General features: G+C 39.4%; 3 protein-coding genes across 5 annotated transcripts; all 3 read left to right on the top strand.

Annotated features, from left to right (window-relative positions):
- The first annotated feature begins 2,209 nt into the window (after nucleotides 1-2,209).
- On the top strand, nucleotides 2,210-5,502 carry LOC126800093 (soluble inorganic pyrophosphatase). 3 transcript variants are annotated; one of them, XM_050527397.1, is made up of 9 exons: nucleotides 2,210-2,290; nucleotides 2,955-3,082; nucleotides 3,864-3,892; nucleotides 4,170-4,235; nucleotides 4,371-4,478; nucleotides 4,563-4,628; nucleotides 4,840-4,960; nucleotides 5,081-5,162; nucleotides 5,242-5,502. In XM_050527397.1, exons 2-9 carry the CDS (start codon nucleotides 2,971-2,973, stop codon nucleotides 5,282-5,284), a joined length of 627 nt encoding a protein of 208 aa, XP_050383354.1. In that variant the 5' UTR covers nucleotides 2,210-2,290; nucleotides 2,955-2,970; the 3' UTR covers nucleotides 5,285-5,502. The 3 variants fall into 3 exon arrangements, with proteins under 3 accessions (XP_050383354.1, XP_050383346.1, XP_050383337.1); XM_050527389.1 differs by lacking the exon at nucleotides 5,242-5,502 and having other exon boundaries at nucleotides 2,913-3,082; nucleotides 5,081-5,166; XM_050527380.1 differs by lacking the exon at nucleotides 2,210-2,290 and having other exon boundaries at nucleotides 2,913-3,082.
- A 2,802-nt stretch (nucleotides 5,503-8,304) lies between these two features.
- Nucleotides 8,305-10,244, top strand: LOC126800065 (gamma carbonic anhydrase 1, mitochondrial). The gene is made up of 5 exons (XM_050527351.1): nucleotides 8,305-8,490; nucleotides 8,627-8,770; nucleotides 8,895-9,020; nucleotides 9,121-9,272; nucleotides 9,490-10,244. The coding sequence occupies exons 1-5, from the start codon at nucleotides 8,376-8,378 to the stop codon at nucleotides 9,760-9,762; spliced, it is 810 nt and encodes a 269-aa protein (XP_050383308.1). The 5' UTR covers nucleotides 8,305-8,375; the 3' UTR covers nucleotides 9,763-10,244.
- An 8,098-nt stretch (nucleotides 10,245-18,342) lies between these two features.
- LOC126799845 (auxilin-like protein 1) lies at nucleotides 18,343-24,309 on the top strand. The gene is made up of 8 exons (XM_050527111.1): nucleotides 18,343-18,874; nucleotides 19,414-23,017; nucleotides 23,115-23,166; nucleotides 23,262-23,344; nucleotides 23,427-23,492; nucleotides 23,578-23,667; nucleotides 23,771-23,947; nucleotides 24,040-24,309. The coding sequence occupies exons 1-8, from the start codon at nucleotides 18,468-18,470 to the stop codon at nucleotides 24,073-24,075; spliced, it is 4,515 nt and encodes a 1,504-aa protein (XP_050383068.1). The 5' UTR covers nucleotides 18,343-18,467; the 3' UTR covers nucleotides 24,076-24,309.
- Nucleotides 24,310-25,379: the final 1,070 nt, after the last annotated feature.

The following is a 25,379-nucleotide window of genomic DNA, read 5'->3' as shown; positions in this document are numbered from 1 at the left end:
GTGTTCAAGCCTAAAATCCATCGGTTAAATTAATCAAATTGTTTTGAAGCTGACATGCTTAAATTAAGAGCATGTTTGTTATGCCCTTGTGGGAGTGTTCTACTTATTACATTTCATAGGGACATTATATATAAACATCATAAAAAGTAAGTTGTACAATCACTTGTATGTTGGAGAATGATACTATTTTGCAAGGAATTTTGCCATCACATGGTACTGATGGCACATGAGTGTGAAGTCATTACATGATATAGTTATTATGGTGGTAGGTTGGGATTCTTCACCATTTTATAAGCTAATGTACAATCAAATGTATATAATGCATCAATTTGGTATACGCACTTTTCATTTGTGGCATCAATGTGCTATTGTGGCATCACATAGTTTAGCAAATTTGGTGCATCTTGTACCTACACATATATGCCATTCTCTTGTGAAGGGGTAGAGATTTTCATGCATCTACTGCTTGGCAATTTAATGCATGAAACGAACAGTTATCTCGGTATTTCCACCTAAGAATTCAATGAAAGGCAACAAAACTTTTTTGTTCTATGGTCTTTTTTTTGGTACAAAAAATGGTAGACTGGTGGGTCTACCACTCCAGACCCAGAAAGCAGATACGGTACAGGCCCTCCTCAATAGGTTCACATGCAGATGATCGAACTAGTGACCTCCTATTACCAGGAGTATCACATCAGCATTCATCCAACTTGTAGATGCAACCTGCATTACTACTACACCAAACCCCTTGGGTTTTTGTTCTATGGTCTTTTGGCCACATGAATTTGCAACCATTATCTACATTAGTAAACTATATCATATTTGAGATTTACATATTTCAACTTTATATTTTGTACTTAGAAACATTTATTTACCGGAAGAAATATACAAACAGTATCTGACCTTTTGTAAAATATGCATTTTGGAGTCTCACGTTTTGAGAATTTCATAACGATATCTAACGTTTCATCTCCTATCTAACATTGGTGTTTGACTCTGTTAGTTCCGAGACGAAGATCGACATCTGGAAATTTTTAATGATTAAAATGTTGATTTACCCTTTTCTCTTTCTTTTTGTTATTCATAATGATCTCTCTTTTTTTGGAATTCAACAGAAGATTAGAGTGATGTCAATGATGTTCCATTAATTGGACTTGAAGACGTCAGAGCATGAGTGAAGGTGAAGATGGAAGACAATGAATTGAATAAGAATGAGGAAGACGATGAAGTCGCGACGGTTTCCGCTAAGCTATTTGGTTATGTCTGATGGAGGATAGTGTGATTCACTCGCATATAGAAGTAAGAAGAAGGCAAGAAGCCTACAAACGGGTCGGGTCAAGTAGCCTAGGTTTGGCCCAACCAACTATCCGAGTCATAATACTCTTCTACCTCATAAGCAAGCTACAACTAGCGAGCAAATCATAACTACACTTGCGATTAAGTGAATAAGAATTTACATGGAGAGGATAGAGAGCGGACGTCCGCATTGCACTAAAAGTGCGAACGTCGGCGATTGGCGACGTATAACAACGATGCGGATGGTGCCAACTGTGCTTCTCCCTTAGAACTAACAAAGCTAACAGAGATAGACGCCAATATTAAATAGGAGATGAAACATCATATACCGTTCTGAAAATTATTAGAATGTGGGACACCAAAATGCGAAAGGTCGGATATTATTTGTATATATTTTCCTTATTTACTTAGTTATTTCTCAACGATACTCACTAAAGCATGTTGATTGTGGTCGAACCCTGCAATATGTTTTACTTACCGGTTAACATGTTTCCACACGAACAACTTGTAGTCGCTTAAGCTTTTATTCAACAATGAACACTTCTAAAAGATTATACCACCCAGACGCCTGGACATTTCCAACTGGAGTGGCAAGCGTACGCAAACTTTCATCAAGAGAATAAACCTCCATTCTAAAATATTCCTCCACGTGCACCTCTCCAATTTGCTCTTCATTTTTCTTAACTCACAGTGAGGGGACCTGCATATCTTCCACAGTGCCCAAGTACTCACCTTCCTAAAAAACCTCGACACGTGCCCTCACAACCACCGTCAAACACACACACTCACACGATCCAACGGCTACCGTGGACCTATGACTGACCGCTGTAAGAAGAAGTTGACAGAAGCGTCTCCCTCACCCGCCTATAAATAAAGCCAAAAGACCGCAGCGCCCTTTCTCAGTCTCATTCGCTACGCACATTCACAATCCAGAGCCCAATTTTTTGCAGCTGAAAAATCACAGCTACTTCGTTTCTACATTATCGCGAAATCTGTGAGTACTTCTTATTCTCTCTTCAATTTTTAATCGGAAATTTTCGTTTTCGGTTTGTATATTTCAGTTCATTTTTGATTTGTATGCTGAATTGTAACTTTGCTGTGATACTGTAAAGATTAAGAATCGGGTAAAGCTCTGTTTTGATCTGAATGAATTAGTGTAGATGATTTACTGTGAATTTGTGATGCGATTTGCTTCGGTTTGAGTAGGTTTGAATCATGAACACTTCGATTTAGTGGTTTTTGTTTATCTAATTGAAGCGGTGTGAGTTTCGGCTTGTTGATTTTAGCTCAATCGTTTTTCCATGCAGTAAGCGTAGAGACTAGAGATGATGGATTGTTTCTTATTATATTGTGATTATTAGATTTCGACGTGGCTTCTAAGATTTTAGCTCTAGATTTTGTGTGAAAAAAGTAGCCATTTCACTATAATATTGCGGTATAGAGCAGTCTTTTTCTTATTTTTTATGGTTTTATAGGTAGTTTTGTTGATCCGATTGCGTGTGATAATGGATCATGAGGTCAATCATAAGTCATTATAGTTCTTTGGTATAATTTCTACTCGGTGAAGTTCACTAATATTTGTAATTGTTTGATGTCTGAATGCCGATTTTTTAAAGAAGGCTAATGTGTGGTCATCTGTTGTTGCTTTATGTTCAAAGTGCAAAGGTGGTGAATATGGCCAACAGTTTGGGATCATCACACAGAAATGTCGCGCTCAATGAAAGGATCCTTTCATCAATGTCACGTAGATCTGTTGCTGCTCACCCCTGGCATGACTTGGAGATTGGTAGGATTTTGTTCGTATTTTTTCACTTCATTTCTGAAACTCCCTCTGTGATTGTCCTGTTTGATAGGCCTTGTTAAGGTAATATATGTTGAGTAGACCACATCACTAACATGTCAAATACTAAAGCTATTTACTTCACAATTCCTTTTTGTGCAACACATGCATTGACATTCTCACCAAGAAACCTGCACATGCGTCTCACACATGAGAATACAACAGTCACACTCATAACTACTCTCACTCATGCACCTTTTTTCATCTTACTTCACTGAACATACACGGGAGACTTGATTTATATGCACGGAGACATTGATACTGAGAATTCTACAGAGTTCCTTGAAGAACTCTGAATTCAGCTGATTTGTTATCCAGTCTTATCCTAAGCATATCAACTTTGATACACTGCATGAAGTTTGGGCCTTCATTGGAGTAGAAAATAACTTTTAATCAAGCATCAGTAATTAAATAAGTTTAATGCTTCAGCTGCCACTCAGTTTGGTATCCTTAGCTGAAACTCTAGAGACTTCTCCTGCATCTCTCATTTTAGTTGGTTAAAATTTGCTTAGTTGGTAAAATTACCCTTGATTTTAATGTAAACAGATAACTGGACTCCTTTACTACAACACTGGAGAAAGTCAAGTGTCCTGTGTTAGAAGTTATGTTTATGTGTATTATCTAGTGAAGTGACTTGAAGAATTGTGCATGAGTATCAAAGAGAAGCGTTGAGACTGATAGAATATTGCATGGTTAATAGTAACACTTGATGTTTTCATCTGTGCAGGACCTGGTGCACCTGCAGTTTTCAACTGTGTAAGTTATTTTTGTATTCGTCTTTGTTGTTCATTCATTTTGTGAAAATGCTTAGCATATGTTTGATTTATCTGGCTGCTTTTGTAAGTTTCATCGTAAACTACCAATGTTTTCATTTGAAAAATTATAGAGTATGTATATGGAATATGTTACGTAGTGGTCACTGTGGTAGATGAGAAAATTTATTAGCACAAGGTATTGTATGTTTCTTAAAGAACTTATAAAAAGTGGATAATATAGATTTATGCATCCTAACAAATGTGATTTTGTGAGGCAGGTTGTTGAAATTAGCAAAGGCAGCAAGGTCAAGTACGAGCTTGACAAATCAAGTGGTCTCATAAAAGTGTGCCTTCTTTTCTTTCTATCTCTTTACAGTTATACCGAATGTAACAGCAGCTTATAGTTCTACATAACTTGTTGTGTTAGTGTTTGCTAGTTGCTTTAAATAGATGACTGATGCGGATGTTCCGAAATGTAGGTTGATCGTGTTCTTTACTCATCGGTTGTTTATCCGCACAACTATGGTTTCATCCCACGAACAATCTGTGAGGATAGTGATCCTATGGATGTCCTGGTTATAATGCAGGTAAATATCATTTTGGGTGAATTGCCTTAATTCGTATATTCCACTAAACTGGTTAGCTGATTCTGGACTTTTTCTCCTGTATAGGAGCCCGTGTTACCTGGTTCCTTTGTACGTGCTCGTGCTCTTGGATTGATGCCCATGATTGATCAAGTAAGCATACTTGCTTTACTGTGTCTGACTAGGGCACAGTGAACTGTAGGATCAGATATGATTTCGGCATCACTCTTCAATGGGAAGCAAGACAGTGGATTTTATTAAATAAATGCATGACTTTGTTTATTTACTGTGGTTCTCTATCTTGACGAATTCACCCACGTGTTTTTTCCGTCCTGGGTCTTTAATAACATGAGTTCTGTCCCAGGGTGAAAAAGATGACAAGATTATCGCAGTATGTGCTGATGACCCTGAGTACCGCCATTACAATGACATCAAGGACCTTCCCCCACATCGCCTTGCAGAAATCCGTCGATTTTTTGAGGACTGTATCCTATTATCTCATGATTGCCAATAATATCTCTCAATACTTCGATCTAGTTCTGATACTGCTTATCTATTTACAGTTTACTGGTATTTGCATTATGCCCTTAACTCTATACTGACAGACAAAAAGAATGAGAACAAGGAAGTTGCTGTTGAAGACTTCCTACCCGCTGAGGCCGCCATTGAAGCCATCCAATACTCCATGTGAGATAAAGTTGACTGTACTAATAAATTTATCTTAAATCTCATAGCACTAATCTGAAAGGATGGTCTTCTATTGCAGGGACCTGTATGCATCGTACATTGTAGAAAGCTTAAGGCAGTAACTACCTGGAGACTAATTACTAAATTGGATGGAACCACTTAGTAGTATAATGAGGCCGATAAACTTCTTGCTGAATGCCTCTGTCCAAGTTTAATGCTTCAACTACTGAACTGTTTCATGTGTTTCGATGGATCTTATGCTCCAAAGTTCATAACTGGAATTCTGTGTTGCATGCTATTTCTGATATGGGAAGGGGTTCCAAGTGTGGTATTATACTATGATGGTCTCTTTTTAGTCTTGCTTGTCATGTTTACTATTTCCAAGTGGGTATGCTCTCTCTATAGACTAGTCTTTCAGCCGGGAAGGGGAGTAGGCCGCTATTTTGTTGGTGCTACTGGAAGCTCAGTCCAACTCACGCTCAAAGCCAATTCTTGAACCCTAAACCGGTATCTGTTCTGGCGAAACAAACAAGGCCTCGTTTCCGGTAATCTCACTGCAGCAATTTTCAGTACCATCTATGCGAAAGTGGCCCCATGCTTTCTAGTTTCTACTTCCCTGAAAGAATGGAAATCAAAGGAAGAAGCAAAGTAGAGGTAAGAAGCACTTGTTTTCGTGAAGACGTTGTAGTTGGAATACTCTCAGGATTACCGGTGAAGTCTTTGCCTAGGTTTAAGTGCGTATCAAAGGAGTGGCAGGCTCTCATAAAAAGCAGTTATTTCACCGCCATTCATCTCCAAAACTCGGATTGCGATCTCTCTCTACTCTTCAAATTTCCGCAAAACGGTGAAATAGATTATTCAATTCCATTGCTCCGCTATGAGTCACCACTTTTGAGTTTGGATCTACCTTTCAGAAAACGTTATTTGCTTTGGTTACTTCCTATGGAATCTAGTAATGGCTGTTTGTATCCGGTTTTTTTATGATCGTTTTGGTGAACAGTATATAGTTGTATGGAACCCAGCCACAAAACAGTTTAGGTATCATCTTCTACCTAAGGAGCATTGTTACAATTTAGTAGGGTTTGAGTTCTTTCATGACATTAGAGATTACAAAGTGGCTACCGTTCTCCAACCTGTTACTGACAACACTTTTTGGGCTAAGGTCTTCACCAGAAGTACAAAAATCTTGGCAAGATGTTAAAACCAACTGTTCACCACGGGGAGCGGTGTTCCATGATTGTCAAAATAAAATCACCTTGAATGGGGTGCTGTATTGGCCTCTGTGGGCAGATGATCATTTCTATGTTGCGTCATTCAATTTGCGCGACGAGGCCTTCTACGTGATAACATTACCAGAGAAAACCAATTTGCATAAAAGCACTCATGTCATGGAAAAAATCGTTGGCACTTCTGGCAGGTCATGAAGACGAACTTATTGAGCTTTGGATGATGATTGAGGAACCTTCAGTGTTACTACACAAATCCCTTGGGTTAAACAGTTCATAGTCAAACCCTCATTGCTGCCGAGATATCTACTAGGATCTTGGAAGGATGAATATCTTAGGAACTGATGTTTATCATAAAGACCTGCATTGTTATGATCCTGCGAGCCAGAAATTGATAGAGCTTCCACAATATACATGTGGTGTTTACAAAGTAATCAACTATGCGGAGGGCCTAGTTTCAGTAGCCGACTGATTTCATTGTAAAATAAATCACTATTAGCTAGAAGTCTAGAACTTGGATGTATCTTACCTGGCTGTGCAATCGGGGCGTGGAGTGTTAGTGTTGTTGGATCTAGTAATGGTTTGGTTTGTCTAATTGGTTCCTTTGATTGTGGCGAATCCAAAATAGTTGTATGGAACCCAGCCACCAAACAGTTTAGGTACTTGCCGTACTTCAATGAGACAGCTGATAATGATTCTCGACTAGGTTTTGCGTTCATTAATCATGACAATATTAGTGATTATAAATTGGTCAGCATTGTAGAACATGTTGATCATGACACCAATCAAACTATATATTTTTCGAGCCAAGGTCTTGACCGGAAGTACACTTTCTTGGAGAGATGTCGATAGCCACTGCTGTTCATCACCTGCATTCTTATGGGACAGGTCCTCTTCGATCACCTTGAATGGGGTGCTGTATTTGCCGCTGAGGACAGATAATTGTGGATTCTCTGTCTTGTGCTTCAACTTTCGCGATGACGTCTTCGATGTGATACCATCACCAGAGAGCATTGGTAGTGAAACAGATTTCCTGAATCTCCTATCATGGAAAAATTCACTGGCAGTTATTTATGAAAAACACAGTGATCTTTGTACCAAAAAATTCACTGGGGAACCTTCTGCTGGTACTACACAAATTTCTTGGGCTAACCAATTTATACTTAAACCCTCATTGACGTCGTATATTTTTGGATATTCTTTGAAGGATGAATATCTTTCAAGGGAAGATATTGAAGCAGACTTGCATCTTTACGATCCTGCGAGCCGGAAATTAATAAAGCTTCCACAACATGATCAAACACACAGTTACTTTTATAGGAAAGCATTCAACCATGCGGAGAGCCTAGTTTCAGTAGACTAAGCTAATCATGAAGTTTGAGCATGATTATTCAACACCTTTCCCTCATCTCTATCTCCACTATTATATTTGAAGCACATATTCCTTTGAAGTTTTGGTGTGAAACCTTCACCAATTTTTCAAATTTCCGAAAATCTTATTTGCTATCGATTGATTATTAGTCCATAAAAACAATATGGTAAAAGGATATTAATGTACTATAGTAAAACAAACTCAAACACAAAATCGACCGTCTAGCCCGCCTAGGAAGCGCCTTTGAGAAGGATGCCTGATTGAGGCTTCTGGGCCCTTTAGGTTCTAGGCGGACTCTGGGCGAAGTCTAGCTGCCTCTAAGCGGGTCAAGGCGGCCCTAGGGGTCTGAAGTCTGAACAGATATATAGCGCTGTAACGCTTTAAGAAATCGACATGCCGTGTAAAATCCAAGAGAACAAAGCACCCATACGACATGCCGTTTAAGAAGTTAGTGAGGGAGTGAGCCCAGCACAGCCCCTCCTCCCTTTCTTCCCATTTCGTCAAAGCTCGCTCTCCTCCTCAGAAAAAACCCCACCGCTCTGCTCTCTCACCCTAAGCTCGTCTCTCTCTCTCTCTCTCTCTCTCCCCCAATCTCACAACCTCGCTCCGCCGTAGATGGGGACCCTGGGACGAGCAATCTACACCGTCGGATTCTGGATCCGCGAGACCGGCCAGGCCATCGATCGCCTCGGCTCCCGCCTCCAGGGCAACTACTACTTCAAGGAGCAGCGTACGTTCTTCTTCCTCCCCCCCCCCCCCCAACTCCATCACGCTATCACTTCATTAATTTCACTTCTCTACTTTTCGATTCTTTGCGGATTTTCGATATCGTGAATTTGTAATTCGTTAGATTTGTATCTGTTCAGTGTCGCGGCACCGGACGCTGATGAATGTGTTTGACAAAGCTCCGGAGGTTGATAAGGAGGCGTTCGTGGCGCCGAGCGCGTCGATTATAGGCCAGGTTCAGGTTGGGAGAGGCTCGTCGATTTGGTACGGTTGCGTTTTGAGAGGTAGGTTTATGTGGAATTCAATGTTTGATTAGTAGCTAGAGTGTAATTAGTGCTTGAAATTGAAATTAATTGTGGCTATATGTGTGTGTTGAGTTTTGCTGATTTTGGGTTGGTGGTGTTGAAGGTGATGCTAATAGTATCAGCATTGGGTCTGGTACCAACATACAAGACAATTCGCTTGTCCATGTGGCGAAGTCGAACTTGGCTGGGAAGGTTTTGCCTACTATTATCGGAGATAATGTCACCGTAGGTGAGTTGTGTGTGATTGTGTTTTCGCGTGGTTTTGATGTGTGTTTTGTTTTTTTGGGAGCTTGTTATCGAATTGAGGTTTTTAATTTTGGATTGTATAGGTCACAGTGCGGTGTTGCATGGATGTACTGTGGAAGACGAGGCGTTCGTGGGTATGGCTGCAACTTTGCTTGATGGGGTGCATGTTGAGAAACATGCTATGGTTGCTGCTGGAGCCCTTGTAAGGCAAAATACAAGGATCCCCTGCGGAGAGGTTTGTCATTGTCACTTTTAATTTGAATTTCGTAGTTGTATATCTGGTGATTGTAGTTAGAAAAGCTTCTTGCTTCATCTCGAAACGGTTAGTACGGAGTAGACAATGGAAGTGCATTTTAGTGGTAGCTAGTTGGCAGTTTTAAGTCAGAGCAGTGTTTTTGTTTCATCCTATGTCTGAAATTTTCAAGTGGTTGGTTGATGATTGTATTAACCAGGTGTGGGGAGGTAATCCAGCCAAGTTCCTTAGGAAGCTCACTGAAGACGAGATGGCCTTCATCTCCCAGTCAGCCTTAAATTACTCCAACTTGGCTCAGGTTCATGCAGCTGAAAATGCGAAGGAACTTGATGAGGTGGAGTTTGAGAAGGTGTTGCGGAAGAAATTCGGACGTCGTGACGAGGATTATGATGCAATGCTCGAGGTCATTCATCGAACACCGCCAGAGGCTACTCTTCCCGATAACGCAGTGCCACCACCTAAGGCTACTTAAAAGTGACTATAACAATGTTGGCAATGGTATCTCTTGAGATCTAGTGTAAGTGAAATTTGTTTATGAGCAGATTTGTGGAGAAGGGCTGCCTTTTACGTTTCCAATAATTTTGGGGGCCAATCTGAAGTGTGAAGGTCAAACATGGAGTGCATTTCTCACCAATGGCTCTGGTAATCATTTCCAGTTGATCAGCATCTTCATTTTCTTTTCTTTTTTGAGAAACAAAACTGCCATGTTGGAACATATGTTTCAATGTTGTCAAAACTTCCTGAAAGGTCGATTAGATCTTTAGTTTTAGAGATTAGTTCACTTTGAATATGTTTGAATGAAATAAAGAAAGTGAAACCAGGCATTGACCTGTAAGAACTTCTGGTGCAGCTTTGCTTAGTATATGATGTAACTCCAAGTTTCTGGGAAGAGCCTATAGAAATAGGCAAATTACCGTTTCTCCTATCAGATATATGATACATAAAGTCGGATACTTTGTCTTTTGTTTTCCCCCTTTTTCTAGTTGCGGATCCGCCTCTTCTCGAAAGGGTTAGAGTCCTCTGTGAGGCCAACTCCACTCATTCATGAGTTTTGTGATGCAAGGTTTGCTATATTGACATTCATTCATAACATGTAACAAGCTACAGAATTCTCATCTGAATGCCATCAGTAATTTGTACTGCAGGTTGTTGAATAAACACTTCTCATGTAAGGCCAACTTGCATCACATTCATAACTTGTTCATCACTCGAACTCTTGTTGTCAAGAGACGATGATAGATTGAGAGTCCGTCCATGATATGCAGCTCAATTTTCTCCATTGCAGCAGCATATGAAATACAATTACAACTAATCGGACCAATAAAAGCCCAAAACTATGATGCTGGATTAAGTTGCGAGGGTTCTTTAAACCAAGTGCTGTGTTTTGTTTTTGTTTTCAGCTCTCTTGGACTAGACTCCTGGAGAAAGCTATTATTGCTAACATGGTGGGTTATTACTGATTACCACCATAGTTAAGTTAATAATGACCTTTTAGGGGAAAGGTCTTGAAGACCTATCCTACTAACAAACCATGAGGAAAAGTTAAGGGGCCTCAAAACTTGAAAGCTAAACTTGTTGGAAGTTTGTAATGAGGGAGAGCCTGATGGAGATTGCCAACATCATCTCCAAATTTGAATAGCTAGTTTGCCAATCCAAAATTATAGTGAGTTTAGAAGTGAGAACCCTTGATTTTGAAATTGAACTCATGAAGTTAAAGTGTGTTGAACCTCTTGATAGAATCAAATGCTTGTTGTTTCTTTATTTTTGAATTGTTGGTACTACTTGGTACATTAGATTTGGTAATATTCACTCGGGATTGAGGATAATGAGGACCATTACTTAGAACCGGAAAGACCATCCCTTTTTTTTTCCGCGTCCAAACAGTAATGTCTAAAACTCTAAATCAATTTCTTTAGAAAAGACGGTTTAATCTACTCATTATAAATTCTTGAGAAAATTATTGTATGCATCAACATTTTTATTATTTAATTCCAAAAAAAATTATAGGGACTTCTTATAAAAAGGTCTATTTTGATACATAAAATGAGAAAAAAGTCAAGAAAGATTTCAAAATAAAAAAAAAAATCATGATTCTAAAACCCTTAAAGTTTAAACAAATTACAGTGTGCCACTCAAATTTTTTTTTATCTCTCTCTCTCTCTCCCCTCCTGGGTCGACACCGACCTATGCCACACCACAAAATCCGATGACTCTGGCTCCACCGCCTTGCCGCCAAGCATCTCCACGGGACTCCGACTTCACCCCACCTGATTTCGGCTCCACCGCATCCCTTCTTGATCTCCTTGAAGTAGATCTGCAAGATCTTCATTCCGGTCTCACCCTTGACCACCGTGGCGACTTGGCGGCAGCGAAGGCAGTTTGCTTGATGACACGCGCTTAGGAGTCGGCCTCATCGGTGGACAAGGTGTCATAGCTTCCAGATAGAGCATAGGGAGTGGTGAGGGTCTGGATTAGACGCTTAATGACGGCGTTGTGGATGCGCTCAGTCGGCAGCCAAAGGCTGCAGTTAGTGGCACCGGAGGTTGGTTTCTGATTCTATGACCTATGCTTAGGTGGGTCATGCAATTCGACCTCCACAGTGCTCTCAACGTAAAAAAAAAATTTGGAACTTCAAAGTTATCAGAAGGAAAATGGAATTGATATGATGATGATGACGACGACATGGGTGCTCAAAGTAATTTTTTTGGTGCCCAATTAAAAATTATGTAAATATATTTTTTCCTTTCATGGTCGCACTATCTATTACATTATATGTCACAATACCCGTCACACCACCTATCACACTACCTGTCACACTAACTTTATGATGTGACAAGTAGTGTGATAGCTAGTGTGACAGACATTGTGATAGCTAATGTGATAGGCAGTGTGACATGTATTGTGACATGTAGTGTGGCTGGGGGTGTGACATCACATTAATGTAGATAATTGGATCATATAAGTTTATTTGAGAAGTTAAAGATCACATAACAGTAAACAAAAAATCGTTATTTCTAGTCATTCTTTTTTTTTTTCTTCATTCTTCTTCTTTTTATTCATCTTGTCACAACATAGTCACATAAAACAATGTGACAGTATGTGTGATAGGTAGTGTGACAGCGGGTGTGATAGATAGTGTGATAGCAGGTGTGACATTGGTGTGACAGCAGGTGTGACAATGGACGTGACAACAGATGTGACAGTGGCTGTGACAAAAGGTGTGACAGCAAATGTGACAGTGGGTGTGACAGCAGGTGTGACAATGGTTGTGTTATCGGTAGTGTGACAATAGTTATGACAACGGCTGTGATAAGTAGTGTGACAACGGCTGTGACATGCCTAGAGAAAATGTCTAAATATGCGAAATTATGTTAAAATTCAAAGGAGATTGGTATGAGGTTGGTTAGAATGAAGAGAATAACTAGAACTATAGAGCCTTGAGCTCTGATTTCGCCGAAATAGCATGGATCACCAACATGGACGGTGGCTGCCTCTTACGAGAATTGATGCACCTTGTACGGTGGTCGGTTCGGAGTGGGTATAGTATCAAATGAAATAGGGGAGAGAGATCTTTCCAACGATACTAATGACGCTCAAATTTATCGCCGGACGATAAAATTATGATCGTAATTAGTAGAATAAGGAAAAAGAAGAAGAAAAAAAGTGATTTGACAAAACAGTCTAAAATAATATAATTTAATTTTGTTTAAAGTTTATTGACTATTTTTTAATTTCTAATAATTGAGATGATTTTTTTATAATTGAAAAATAAATAGTAATTTTTTTCTAATTACATATGAAAGATGATATTATTTTATAAGTTGCCATATAAGTTAACTTTAATGATAACAATTGCATTTTATGTAATTTAACCGTCCATTTATGTGGTGAAAGTGTATTTCGATGCTTTGAATCTCAAACAGTGTATCTTCTTCACCATTCAACGTGTAAAAATGACTGATTCAAAATGTATGAGCTACCCACTAAGCATGCCAACCAAAATGTATGTCACCACGTCTTGTAATTATACAAGTAGAAATATACAATTGATCACTTTTGTAGAGATCGACTTGAGACCATCAAACCCTACATTTGCGCCCTCGTATGTTATAGTACGATTCCTCTTTGTTCATACACTAGATACTATAATGTGTACTCATTGTTTTTATATTCTGCCGGATAAAATATACAAACCAAGTAATTATTTAAGTTGAAGAATGATGACTTTGTATGCTTTTGCTGAACTCAGTCTCAGACTTGTCATAAAGTGGCAAACACAATGGCCCAGAAGATGCCCCCCTTCTTTCCTGGTATGAAGCTTATGAAAGAGCCAACCCTCTGGTCTCTTTAGGGTTTAATATTCTAAGGTTATGATAATTCAAACCTAAGAAGAAGAAGAAGAAGAAAAAAAAAAAATATATATATATATATATATGTGTGTGTCAGAAACACCCATGCAACTTGCTCAAAAACACGGTGTAAATTTGTAATTTTTCTCTGATTAAGAATGAAGCTAACCCAGAACTGCAGGGCTTCTTTGAATCTTTGAATCAGAAAAAAGAAATTGATTTTTTCTTATCTGTAAGAAAAAGGAGAAGAGTCCTTGTGCTCTTTAGGACTGTTTGATAGGGTATATGGAGACAAGTGCCAATGAAATGTAAAAGAAGGTATTGTCTATGTTTAGCCAGAATAATCAAATAGTTACATTTGTTTAAGCTTGATTAAGTTAACTATATTCAGATTCCCAGAACCCTGTATGAATGGTTTTATTATCTTGTCCTGTTTTCACAGAGAGATAGACAGATAGTGTCTGTTTCTTAAATCTTTCCTTCTTTGGAATATGGAAATCAGGAAATCCTAGGCAGGTTGTGGCTCAAATATAATAATTCATCAGACCAGAAGAAAGTCTTTGAAGAAATAAATCAAATAATAATAATTGCTGTCCAACCAGCACCAGCTAGCTAGCTTTGTTGGTTTTTTTTCTTTAGGGAAGAATAAAATCAAGTAGCAATGGTAGCTTGTGCTTGATTCTTCGTTAATACAAGCTTTGTCCTTCATGATTGTAGGAGCTTATATCTCTTTGGAAAAGTATGAGACATTCTTAGATATAACTTTATAATCATACACTTACCTCTTATACTGCATGATAAGGACTGTGTTATCAAATGTAGGTGTTAGTTGGTTGTCAAACTCACATTTAAAGAATGATGTGAAGTTTGTAGTAGTGTATATCACATATCCTTGTACAAAGTTTGATGAGTGTTTTTGTTTTTCTTGAGATGGAGAAATGAAAGTATATATTTAATTATTAACCTTTTAAAAGGAAAACACTAATCCCTTAAAAAAAAAGGAAAACATTAATATGTAGTCAATTAACTTCTAGATGAATTAAATTGAGATGTCTTTTAGAGCCATGTAAGATCTCAAATATGTATAGTCAATATATATATATATATATATATATATATATAAATTAAAGTAAAAAAAATACAACTTGCGCCCCAAAATTTTAAGAGATTGTATCGATGAAAAGTTAAGAACTCATGAATTAAAGTAATGTCTAATTGTACCTGAATTGTTCTAATATTCAGATTGGTCATTTATCTTTTCTTTATAATGTTTAAGTAATTCATATTGCAGCATCGAATAAGCAAAATGTAAAAAAGTGAAAGTACCACATTTATCCTTCTATATGTTTTGTACAACTCAACTTCGCTTGATAGTAGAAAACACATAGCTTGGTAAAGCTTAGCCCCGTTCATCTTCGGCGCAAGAGCGCTCGATCAGTGAGCTATTACGCACTCTTTCAAGTGTGGCGAATAGAGGCCTCTAGTTAGGACTTAGGAGATTGATGAGGTAGGGTCGTCGAGCATAACTATTTTCGTTCTCATGGAGAGGACATATAGTTCACAACAGTAACGCATTAGTTATTGATGAATACACATCAATGACGAACAATGGCGTTTGTAATAATTACCTTTTTAAGGTCCACAGCCATCATGACTAAGGTTGTGTCTACCTCAACATTTGAACATGTTACAATCGTCGAGCTTGTAATTGTCCTAGTTGTCTTCTGAAGGAGCCATCAATTGCCTTATATATAGAGCTTGATGTAGGTGTTCTGCTGCATTCAGGGACCTGTTAATAATTAGCTCTAAGGTCAAATTCATGGGAAATTATGGAGCAACCGATTCGAAACAATTGGCCTCGGTCCCTTTGAAATTTTGTACAAGACAGGCTTGAAATCAATGCCACATTCTATAATGTAGCCATCAAGAACCTTCAAAATGTGGGGAATAGCATCAAACCACACATAACATGCACATATTATACACATTGAATAGCTCCACCAACCAAAATCCTCATGGGTATTTATGCATTATTAATTTTGACACCCAATTGTTTTGTGCTTATTTATTCGTTTGATGATTGAATCAATTTTTAAGTGGTGGATTAGTTGGTGTATATATGAATATAAATGCCTGTGAGTGAGCCTATCAAAAGAAGAAAAATAGGAAGAGAAGTGGTTTCAATGCCTTCCAAATTTGATGATGATATTGTTTTGGTCCAAGTTTGGCAAAAATCTAAGTGGATATTTCAAGAAATTTTCTAGGTCTCACCTTTTGGCTAAAACAAGAAAAAATAATAATGCCAAGATCAAGTAAATAAATGAAGAGGTTGTATGTTGCTAACAAACAATCTTGTGTGTATGGATCGATGTTTTTACTTTTTACATTATTGGAAATAGGCATTGCATTTTTGGTGTTTCTATGTGCAATATGTAAAGCTTTATTTTAGGCCACCTTTTTTTATTGCAGGGTTGTCATTTAGACCGTTACATTCTTACACTATTTATTTAGACATTGGTTGTGCTTTAAATCGTCCTTGGTTTTCTCTTAACCGTCATATATATTCTCAAGTCGATGCATCAGATTCATACATCATCGTCCACACAAATTGCAGGAATGGTATTCCGAAACAAATAAACAATGACAAACCACCTTTTCACCAAATCAAATACAATCAAGGGATCTAGTTCAAGACCACCTATTCATTGAATAATTTTCCGATAGGGAGAGAGAGTCTCGTACATATTATACAACTAGCTAGTTTGTTACATAAACTAACTTCCGAACATGCCCAGCAAAGTTGTTGGCATTTACATCAACACCCCCCAGAAAATAGTCAGATGGCACCATACAAAAAGCACAGTAGAGCATTGTCATTATTCTGCTGTTCAAATCCCTTCCCAAGTTGCTAGCAAGCTTGGGTGTTTATCTCGTAAGTTATTTTCACCAACAGTCCCTCAACTCTGGTGTACCTATTAATGTGATACCTCAACTCTTAATCGTACCAATGTGATACCCAGACTCTAGTATTGCTATCATTGAAGTACTTTCGTCAGTTTTTTTCAACTTTTCCGTCATCTTGGTGACGTGGCAAGTACGTGAGGCCCACAAAGAGAGTTAAAAGACAAAATTAACTTCATCTGAGAGGAGCAATGTTTTTCCCGCCCTTTACCTTGAGAAAGACACCCAACAATTCTAATTTTGGCGCCAATTTTCACTCTATACTCCTTAATTTGTCTCTTATCTAAACTAAAGAACTACCGCCAACCAGTCGACCACAATCTGATAAAACCTAGATCAATCTCATTTTCTATTTTTACCCTAGCACTTGTTAAACTAACATAATAAATATAGAAATTTATATGGAACATCTCATTTCCACAATCTCATAAGATGTTCCATATAAATTTCTATATTTATTATGTTAGTTTAACAAGTGCTAGGGTAAAAATAGAAAATGAAATTGATCTAGGTTTTATCAGATTGTGGTCGACTGGTTGACGGTAGTTCTTTAGTTTAGATAAGAGACACAAATTAAGGAGTAGGGAGGGAAAATTAGCGCCAAAATTGGAATTGTTGGGTGTCTTTCTCAAGGTAAAGGGCGGGAAAAACATTGCTCATCTCAGATGGGGTTAATTTTGTCTTTTAACCCTCTTTGTGGGCCTCACGTACTTGCCACGTCACTAAGATGACGGAAAAGTTGAAAAAAACTGACGGAAGTACTTCAATGATAGCAATACTAGAGTCTGTGTATCACATTGGTACGATTAAGAGTTGAGGTATCACATTGGTAGGTACACCAGAATTGAAGGACTTTTGGTGAAAAAAACTCTTATCTCATCGTACCAAAATTGGGACAGTTTGGTCGGGCATCCATTTGCATAATAAAACCAATTCACGTTTCAAACCCAAAATTGCTCCTTCATGTGTTCCCAGAATTCAATCAAATTCTTTTGCTCCTTCCTCGGTTTCCCATTCTTCCTTGTCACCGCATACCGGCTAAACCAATCACTTTGGTTTCATTGTTGCTGAAAATATTTCCTCTTTTAAAGGTGACAACAAATGGGGCCAAATATTAAGAATAATAGGTCTTAAATTTCGTCCACGTTATATTTTGTTTCAATACTTTGTTTAAGATTAATAACTACGTATTTTCTTTGCAGTCCATACATGACAATTCTATTTTGAAAGCAAATTAGTTTTAGTTTTAGTGAAGTATTAACATCATATCAGACCAATTTCTTAATAGTGATGAACAATATCATAAGACGCCAGATTATGATGATGCCGTTGTTCTATGGGGTGACATTGTCTCCACTTATCTTATTTGACTCACAGTGATATACAAATTAGAACATATCTAAAAAACCTAAAAAAAAATAAGAAGAAGAGAACATGAAAAACTAAGAGACTAAATATGTCACACACATAGCGGCTGTGTGGTTTTACTGTCTCCTCCTGGATTCGTTCAATCTAATGTTCAATCTAGATTTCTTCAAGATGAAAATTAATCGTGATTTCGCTTTCATAATTTTATTATTTAATAAAAATCAATAAATAATAAATAAAAACCGGGGTATCAGGCTATCAGGTCATGCAATAATAGGAGGATCCATTTCCGTCATTTCACCGCCCCCACTTTCTATTTTTATTTTCCCACTTTCATCTTCCTCTTTCCTCACTTCCTCAGAGTCCCCCCAGTCTCTGCAGACTGCAGCAGCTCTCTCTCTCTCTCGGTGCAGACCCCCTCAAACCCCAAAACGGTGCGTTTAACTCGGTTGAGCCCAAACCCTAATTCCCCATTCCTCCAAAGCTCCCTTCTTCTTTCATGGACAACCTTTCACATTCTCGCCACCCCAGCCGCTCCGCCTCCTCCAAAGTGATCACCCCAAATGGCGGCGGCTTTCTCGCCAAGTCCCTATACGACGACGTTTACGGCGGGCCCCCAAAGTTCGGCCTCTCCTCCTCCTCCTCCTCCCTCTCCCCGCGCCTCGAGGACTACAGCGAGATTTTCGGCGCGTTTGGCGCCTCACGCGCCTCCTCGATTCCCGTGCTCGAGCTCCCCGCCGTCGTTGACGACGACCAGAATGACGAGTTTTTCGATGTGAGAAGCTCCGGCTTCGACTACTCCGAGGTCTTCGGAGGCTTCGACGGCCTGGATTTCGCCGTGGCCCACGACGACCTGGTCAAGCAGCAAAGCAACGGCGGAGATGGTGATTCCTCCGACGAAGCTTGGTATGATCACAAAGGCTTTAGCTTTTGCCTCTAGAACTTCTCATTTGCTCAATTTCGCAGTCAAAATGAGACAAAGTGCGGTTTTTTCGGAGTAATTTTTACTGAAATGTATGTTTTTGGTTTCAGTTTAGCAGTAAATTTTTGAGCTTTTTAAACTGAGGCTTGAGATTCAGGGAAGAAATGTGCTTACATGTTAAACAAAGCGTTGTAGATTAAGAAACACGGGGTAATTTTGAAGAGGTGGTTAAATTGTTAATCTAGGGTCCTTCGGGTTATAGTATGAGGAACTAGAGAGATTTTAAGTTGAGATTGTTAGGTTTTTTTTTTGTGTAAAAAGGTATCGACTTTGATCTGGGTTCAACATTTTCTACATGGAAAGCTTCATGCTCTTAATGTCTGGATTAGTCTCTTTAAAATGAATCTGTTTTCTCTGATTTTGCGGTATCAAATGAGGGAACAAGTTGTTTTTACCTAATTCGGACTTGTGTGATGCTAGAATCTGTTGTTATAATATGCTCTCCTTGCTTGCTCATTCGTAGGACTCCAGTAGGATCTGGGTCTGTCTCGGGCGAGTCGAATCATTCTGTGAAGAATCAGAGGTTTTCAGATGAAGATCCTTACTATTCATTTGATGGCAGCTCTGAGTTTGACATTTCATATTACAAAGTTCATCATAAAAGCAGTAAAGAATCTTTGAATGGGAGGACTAGTGCAAACCCGGTACCTGCCTCTTCCGGATATAGATATAGTCCGGATGAAATTACTCCCGTGCAATTCGACAGTCCAAGCTTGCAGGTGACTGATGATAGAAAGTTCAATATGTACTCTAATGTGGAGATGGGAAATGAAAAGCATATCAGAAAGAACGTGTCACTTCCCCTTAATGGGAGTTCAGCTGGGGAGGTTTATGGAGACAGCTATAGACTGGAAAGAGGATCTGTTCGTAATGGTTCTCGTCGTAAAGAGCCATTTGTTACTATATCTGATATAAGTCTCAGGACGCAGCCCTCTCATTTGCCACCACCCTGTCGGCCGCCACCCATCGTTGATGGAAACAGTGGAGACTATGGTAGACTGTCTTCCAATTCGAACACTGTTTCTTCTGATGAGACAACAGGTGATAGTTCGCCCCGTTTCTTTGATGTTGAGGTAGATGCAAGTTCATCTGCTGCAGTCTCTGCAGCAGCTATGAAAGAAGCAATGGAGAAAGCTAGAGTACAATTGAGAAGTGCAAAGGAGTTAATGCAGAGGAAGAAAGAAGGTTTTCATAGCCATTCAAAATCCCATTCAAAGAAAGAAATTAAAGAGGAAGGAAAGGTGGGAAAAGTTGCTGATGGTTCCAGCAGTAAGAAAGATGATAGAGTCCAGGCAACTTCTGAAAGAGAAGACAGTAGAATGAAATCTGCTGTTAGTGAGGAAACACAAAAGGTTTTAAAGAAAGTCGGAGAAAATCCAGTATGTTTAGTAGATGGAAAATCTTCAGGGGCAGCCGAAAATCTTGTACAGGAGAAGCATGGGAAGGGATCCTGGTCACCTCAGGGGTCTTTCAAAATTGATGAAGCTAGTGAATGGCAAGAAGCAACACAATATTTCGAATTGGTGGCATTAGATGACAGTCATGACACCAAGAAGGCTTTTGAGAAAGCCAACAAAGATAAGATTTCCGTTCAGCGCACAAACAGGCATGAGCATAGACCGAAAGACAATGCAACCTTGAAAGTATTAGAGCAGGAAGAAGCTGATGTAAATGTCAGAGTTGAAGTTCATGTTCCAGAAGATCTTGAGAAGAAACATCATGAAATGGAGGAAAGCAATGCAAGATCAAAAGATGCTAAAGAGTCATGGAGGCGGAAAGAGCATGAGAAAATGGTTAAAGTGACTCAAGAAGCTTCGGGAAAGGGGGATACTGAGATGAGTTCTAGAGTGGGCAAGGTGCCTGCAGAGTCTGAGAAGCAAAGAGGCAGATGTTCAAAATCAGAGAGACATGGCAATATGCCAGAGGTTCATGGTAAAGAAAATAAGTTTAATGCTGAAAATGCTATGCAGCAGAAGAACAACACATTTGGAATTGAGGAAAGATATGAGGAATCTCATAGAACAGAAGGCATTGACATCAGATTAGAGACTTTGGAGCAGGAAGAGAATGAAAAAAGGCTCATAGATGCACTTAAAAAAGCTGAAAATGAGAAGAGACTGAAGCAGGTTCTTGAGCAGGAAGAAAATGAGAAGATGCTGAAAAAGGCTCTTGAGTTGCAAGAGAATGAAAGGAAATTAAAGGAGGCTCGTGAACGAGAAAACAAAAGGAGACAGAAAGAGGCTGCTCTAACAGAAGATAATGAGAAGAAACAGAAGGAGGTTCTTGAGAAGGAAGAAAAAGAGAAGCGGTTAAAGGAGAAAAATGAGAAGCGGCTGAAAAAGACTCTAGAGTTGCAAGAAAATGAGAAGAAGTTAAAGGAGGCTCTTGAACGAGAAAACAATATGAGACTGAAAGAGGCTGATCAAAGAGAAGAAAATGAGAAGCGGCTAAAAGAAGCTCTTGAGTTAGAAGAATATCAGAAGAGGCAAAAGGATGCTTATGAAAAAGAGAAGAATGAGCGGAAAGTTCAAATGGCCCATGCTCGTGAGCAGCAGTATGCCATAAACAGATTGAAGGAATCCCAGGAAAAAGCATTTAAGCAGGCAGAACTTCAACAAAAGTTAGATGAGGCTAGTGTATCGGAAGAGACCGAGAGGAATATTAAAGCTGCTAATGCCAGGAAAGAAGCAAAATTCCTACAAAAAACACAAAAGGGAGCAGAAAGGAATGAAAATGTTCCGGAACTCAGGTCAGTTCAAGGAACCCATCTGCATATGGAAGTAGAGGATCACGAGGTATCTGATGAGACATGCAACCAGGATTGTGAAGAGAACACCCATGCAACTCAAACAGCAAGAAGCCTTGATGAAAACAGTGAAACAATGAAGGAGTCTCGGGAGGTGTGTGCTCAAGAAGAAATTGGGGAGAGAAAGAGCGACAACAAAAATAGTGATACACAATCAGTTCCAGAAATCGTTGAACCAGTAAATATGTCGCTTGATTTAGAAAGTGGAGAGATTCGGTTCAGAAGGAAAGATGCCAATGAATCTCTTCCTTCTGATGCCAGTGTCAAGAAAGCAAGGGAAGAAATTAGCGTGGAACCTCAAGCTAGAAAAGGTGTACTGGGGGAAGTTGAAACAACAAATGGGCCGGTTGCTGAGAAGTTCGAAGCATCTGGCTTGTCCCAAGGATGCACAGAGTCTGGAAAGAGCCAATTCAGAATGGATGATGCCTATGAGTCAATTCCTTTTGTCAACTTTGTGATGAAGGCAGTAGAAGCTAGCTCTGGCACTGAAATGCCACAACCAAAATTCAATTGTACCGCTCAGATGGACTCTGATCATGAAACTCAAAAGATGGAATGTGCCCAGGAATGGAAAGAGAGGGAAAAGGCCTCGAAGCAAGTCCATGCTTCCTCAACTCAGGAAGAAAACTTGGCAGCTGAACCGGTGAAAGACTTTGTTGTTAATAGAAGGAAAACAGAAGCAGCTTGTTCAGCTGCTGCAGAAACAAACAACCGGAAATCATCTCAGCAAGTTAATGCTACCCAGCCACTGGGGAGGAAAGTCAAAAATCTTAATGAAGACCTATTAAATGGGGAGAAAGAAACAGAGAAGTTGAAAAGAGAAAGGGAGCTTGAAAATGATCGCCTAAGAAAGATTGAGGAAGAAAGAGAAAGGGAGAGGGAAAGAGAAAAGGACAGGATGGCTGTTGACAGAGCAACAATTGAAGCTCGCGACTGGGCATATGTGGAAGCTCGTGAGAGAGCAGAAAGGGTTGCTTTGGAGAGAGCTACAGCTGACGCTCGACAAAGAGCAATGGCAGAAGCTCGTGAAAGATTAGAGAAAGTTTGCGCAGAGGCTAGGGAGAAGTCATTAGCAGGGAAGGCAGCTATGGAGGCCAGGCTCAAGGCGGAGCGTGCTGCAGTGGAGAGGGCAACTGCAGAGGCTCGAGAGCGTGCTGCAGAAAAGCTAATGGCCGAAAGGGAACGGGTACAGAGATCTGTTTCTGACAAATTTAGTGCATCTTCTAGGAATAACGGGTTGAGACATTGCTCTTCATTCTCGGTGAGTTTTCTTTTTGTTTCTGCTGGATATATCCAGCATTGGATGAATACAAACTCGCCAACAGCAATCTAAAGGCTGTTAATGACCTAATTCACAGGATCTACAGGAGCAACAGAAATCAAGACACCCGAATTCTATATCATATGGTGGTATGTTTGTAGCATTTGAGTCTCAGTTTATCAAAGTTAATGCTTTTTCATTGATTCTATATTAATGGTCTTTCTGTGAACTTCCTATTACACAGAGAGATATGAAGGAGTTGAAGGTGAATCAGCTCAAAGGTGTAAAGCTAGACTAGAGAGACATGCTAGAACAGCTGAGAGAGCGGTATGATTAAAAAATCATTTATATTTTTCAAAACTCTGATCTAGAGACGACAATAATTCCAAATTTCCTGGCCCTGTTTCAGGCAAAAGCCCTTGCGGAGAAGAATATGCGTGATCTTCTTGCACAAAGAGAGCAAGCAGAGAGAAATGTATATATTCTATAAACGTTTGATAGACTTGGAAACTTCAATTTCTTAATGTCTCGCTGATGTGCTTGTCTGATTTTGTTTGCAGAGAGTAGCCGAGACTCTGGATGCAGATGTCAAGAGGTGGTCAAGCGGAAAAGAAGGAAACTTGCGTGCCTTACTTTCGACTTTACAATATGTAGGTTTTATCATTCTATGTGTATTTTGGAATCATGGTATAAGTATTTCTACTGACAAATCTATTGAGTATTGTTGTTTTACTAATTTTTCATCATTGGCAGATCCTTGGGTCTGATAGTGGTTGGCAGCCTATTCCCTTGACCGAGGTGATAACAGCTGCTGCTGTAAAGAAAGCTTACAGGAAAGCCACTCTCTGTGTTCATCCTGACAAATTACAACAACGTGGTGCCAATATACACCAGAAGTATATATGTGAAAAAGTTTTCGATCTTCTAAAGGTTTGTTGAATGTTAATAGACAGTGTGATATCTTATTCACCAGTCTTAATATCGTTAAATTGGTCAGTTTTAACCCTTGACTTTTACTACAGGAAGCTTGGAACAAATTTAACTCAGAAGAGCGGTAGCGCAGGCTTTATGATGATATGCTGCAATGTATGTAATTGTATGCCCCTAGTAATTATATATTTATTCATCTGATGATTATTGCCGCTAGTAATTATATCGACGTAGGTGTAGTTTCTCTTGTAAGGTTTTTAGCTCAATATGAGTTCCGGCAGCCTATATTATTCAATGGCATATGGGTGTTATTTATTCAAGCTTCAAAAAGCCCTGCTGGTTACTCCGAAGTATATGGTGAAGGGTAATACTGAATATCCTCGTCTCAATTCTTAAAACTCATCAAAACATGAGCATCATACCTCGCTGTATATGTTTGCTTCACCTTCCGGCCAAGTTCAGTCTATCACCACCACTTTATTTCTTGAAACGATCCTGAAATTTACCACTTGCGCGGTTTCAGTTCTTACGGCCTGTACCTGAACTGGAAACCCTTCACATACGCCCTGATCTGTGTTGAGTCGAATGACTCGGATCTAACCTGCTGAGATGGAATTCGCATACGTTCTGTCTGGTATTGATCATCTGCAGGGTGGTGCCATGCCAGGAATGTGGCAGACAAGTGCATACTGGTACAGTTTTCATGAAATGGAACTCTTCTAGTGACCTGGAATACTTCGATTTGAAGCTGTTCATGGGACGGGGACTGGTGTGTGGGAGGCAATGATGAGGCCTAGAGGAAAGTAGCAGACTAGTGGAGTTGAGTGAGTGAGTGAGTTCATTTCTACAGGAAAAACAGGGTTATGGTCTTTTGGTTGTGGTGGGTTCGCGTCGCAATAGTTTTGCGCACTGCTTTGGTTGAATTATACTCTTGGTTTGGTTGAGATGCCGTGAAGGTGTTCTGTAGCTGGAAATGAAGGACATTATTATGTCCAATTCTTTAGTTTCCGGGTGTAATGGGAAAGTATGGAGAAGCATCACTTATAAGCTACCGTGAAACGAAATGAAGCTGCACATACAACATCGGTCTGTAACTGATACTGGATTCAACAGTCTTTCAGTTAGCAATGTCTGCTTCTTCAATCTGTTAGGCCGTGCCGACGTGCCGGTAAGATAGACCGAGTGTTTGGTGATATGGTTAGCCATGGCATGATGCCAAGATCAGCAGTATGGGCGGCATTGGTTACTGTGTGGCCGTAATATCAATGTCACAACTCACTAGTGGTGGTGACCTTTGCTGCATAACACCTTCTGCAGTTGGAGGGTTACAGCCAAGTTAGCTTGCAAAGGTCTGACTCATCGGAGAGGTTTTAGATTGACGATCATATCGGAGATGTTCAAAGCTTGTGACAGTCGAGCATTACCAATTACG

This window comes from Argentina anserina, chromosome 1 (genome assembly GCF_933775445.1).
Source record: "Argentina anserina chromosome 1, drPotAnse1.1, whole genome shotgun sequence".
Lineage (NCBI taxonomy): Eukaryota > Viridiplantae > Streptophyta > Magnoliopsida > Rosales > Rosaceae > Argentina > Argentina anserina.
Note: the sequence above shows the minus strand (reverse complement) of the source record. Positions and strands in the feature narration are given on the sequence as shown.